The sequence below is a fragment of the Trichechus manatus genome, unplaced genomic scaffold (genome assembly GCF_000243295.1).
Source record: "Trichechus manatus latirostris isolate Lorelei unplaced genomic scaffold, TriManLat1.0 scaffold00141, whole genome shotgun sequence".
NCBI classification, from domain to species: domain Eukaryota; kingdom Metazoa; phylum Chordata; class Mammalia; order Sirenia; family Trichechidae; genus Trichechus; species Trichechus manatus.
In genome coordinates, this window is record NW_004444077.1 from 3,211,187 (window position 1) to 3,213,616 (window position 2,430).

General features: G+C 38.4%; 1 protein-coding gene across 1 annotated transcript in view; it reads right to left on the minus strand.

Annotated features, from left to right (window-relative positions):
- PIWIL4 (piwi like RNA-mediated gene silencing 4) overlaps positions 1 to 2,430 on the minus strand; it is a 70,110-nt gene that overhangs the window by 15,000 nt on the left and 52,680 nt on the right. The window contains 1 exon segment of the mRNA XM_023739852.1: positions 934 to 1,118. Within this exon segment, the coding sequence (XP_023595620.1) occupies positions 934 to 1,118 (185 nt within the window).

A 2,430-nucleotide genomic window follows, 5' to 3' on the forward strand; every position in this document is an offset into this window, starting at 1 on the left:
AAGAGAAGAATTCTAAACCAAGGGTAAAAGGAGACTTTTGGAATATCTGTGGTTTTCAACAATGCTTGCACTACCAATGTAATGAATTAGTAACCACTTGTTAAAGAAAGAATCACTTCCCACTCTGCCAATCAGGACGTTTGTACCTCCACTGTCAGATCAGAAAGAAAAAGAAGTACAATGGCTGTTTCTCTTTTCTAAGCATATCGAGTTCAATAAAGTGAGGCATGACCAACTTTATGGCTTTTCAAAAGCAAAACAATATTTAACTTTGAGTGTGCTCTTGTATGTATATATCCCTTACTGGACTGAAAGCAACTTATTTCTCTTCATCGTGCCCAGCAATCCACATAGTGTCTATTATATAATAGATACGCAGTAAATGTTCAAAGAATAAATGAATGACCTTATGATAGTTTTATCAGAAAACTAAATTATTAATCTTATGTTACAGTAACAGAACCTGAAAAGTTTATTTCAGATCTATTCTACATGAAATTTTAAAGCACCAAATCTGTCAAATAAATCAGGAAATGCAACTTCTATTTTTTAATACTTTTGTTTGCTGTTAAGTTTTATAAATAACTGATATGAAAGAGTTAAGAAAAAAAGTTGAAGAGGCAATATATGGATTTATTAAAAATTTATACCCCAGCTACTACTAAAAAGATTTTGAGGTAATTAGACTATTATTTAAGAAGAACTGTGAAAACAATGTTGTAAAAAGATCAACATAAAATCTATTTTAACTTTATAAACATTTAATCATTAAAAATCCATCTACATATAACTATTTCTTTGAAACTTTATATTAGGAAATTTTACTGAGATAAAGAAGCTTTTGTGGATACTTCAGCCATTATTTCCTACCTTCTATCCAAATCAAATCAAGACATTAAAAAAAAATTGGGATGACCTTTAGCATATTCTCACATTTTGGGGTAGTCCACATCAAATCCCATGGAACTTCCAACTCTTCTCAAGCAATTCAGAAAGCTCTCGTTCACATTTTCAGCTCTGTTACTACATACAATCAACCATTTAGTCAAAGACGGTGCACTTAAAATCTTGCAAGTTTGCACATCCTTGGACCAATCAGCAGCAGACACCGGTTGACACTGAGAAGTACAATGATATGAAATGACTGAACAAATACATTCAGAGGGCAACTAAATAAAAACAGTATGAAAATGGCCCAAGTTTATCATAAGAGAAGTATTTAGTACGGTTTGCTATTCACAGTTTTAAAACTGTAACTGTTTAAAATCATAGGATCTGATGTCCTCACTGTACGCATGAGAAATGGGATATAGAGAGGTTAAACAACTTGTCCAAGGTCACATAGATACAGGCGCTGCACGTCTGAACAGAATACATGTTCTCACTGGTTGCATAACCTTGAGGTTCAAATATCCCTGAAGTTCCCTTCCAGCACTAAGAATCTATGACTTTTACTATGAGTGGCTCAGGCAAGTAGACTGCCCAGTCTAGTCTCTTAAGATCATCTCTTCACATCTCTTTACTTTAGGCATCTAGGTATCTCAAGTAGAAAATGCTTATGGTTGATACTCTAGGTATCAATAATAACCCTACAGGGAAGTTAACAATGTACATTATGGTCAGAGTAGCTAAGTCGAGGAGCAGACATGAAGCCAAGACTCAGGCTCCTTTCACTCTTGAAAGGTCCTCAGGTGACCAGAAAAAACAAGCTCCCTGTACTGAAGAAAGGGCAGGGCTTCAGACAGGTCGCCAGCCATCTGCTTATACCTATGGACTGGGATCAAATGGAAATGCCTTTGGTGCGGCAATCGAGGAAGAGCCACTGCTAGAATTAAAAGGGATCATACTCTAGTCTCATCTCTTGCTACTCAAAGCACTGTCTATGGAGCAGCAACATGGATATCTCCTGAGAGCTTGTCAAAAATGCAGAGTCCTGGGCCCCACCCCAGAACTACTGAATCAGAATTTGCAGGTTAACAAATTCCCCAGGTGATTCAAAAGCACGTTGGTGTTTAAGAAGCATTCCAATCCCTTTGTTTTACCAATCAGAAGCTGTGACTAAGAGACGTTATAAAACCAGCTATCACGGCCACAAGCTTAGAGTGCTGGTTTCCTGATGCTGCAGCCACTTCCACCAAGTGCTTCTGACACCACCCATCTCCATGATGCCTTGCCATTAGGTGGTTAGGTTGGGACTCAGCCCCAGGAGGCGGCCTTAGCCTGAGAACAAAGAGGGAGGGTTAGACCTCCATAAACGGTTCTATCTGAAACTAAGGTCCATTCCTTTCCATTACAGACTGTATGAGGAGAGCCACAGCCCTCTCATCCACGTACTTCTAACTGCTGTCATCCTGTGGACAGCAGGAGGAGACTCAGGACAATGTGCCCAAGGCATACCCTGAGGTCAGTGAAGCTTTATTTGTATTGTTC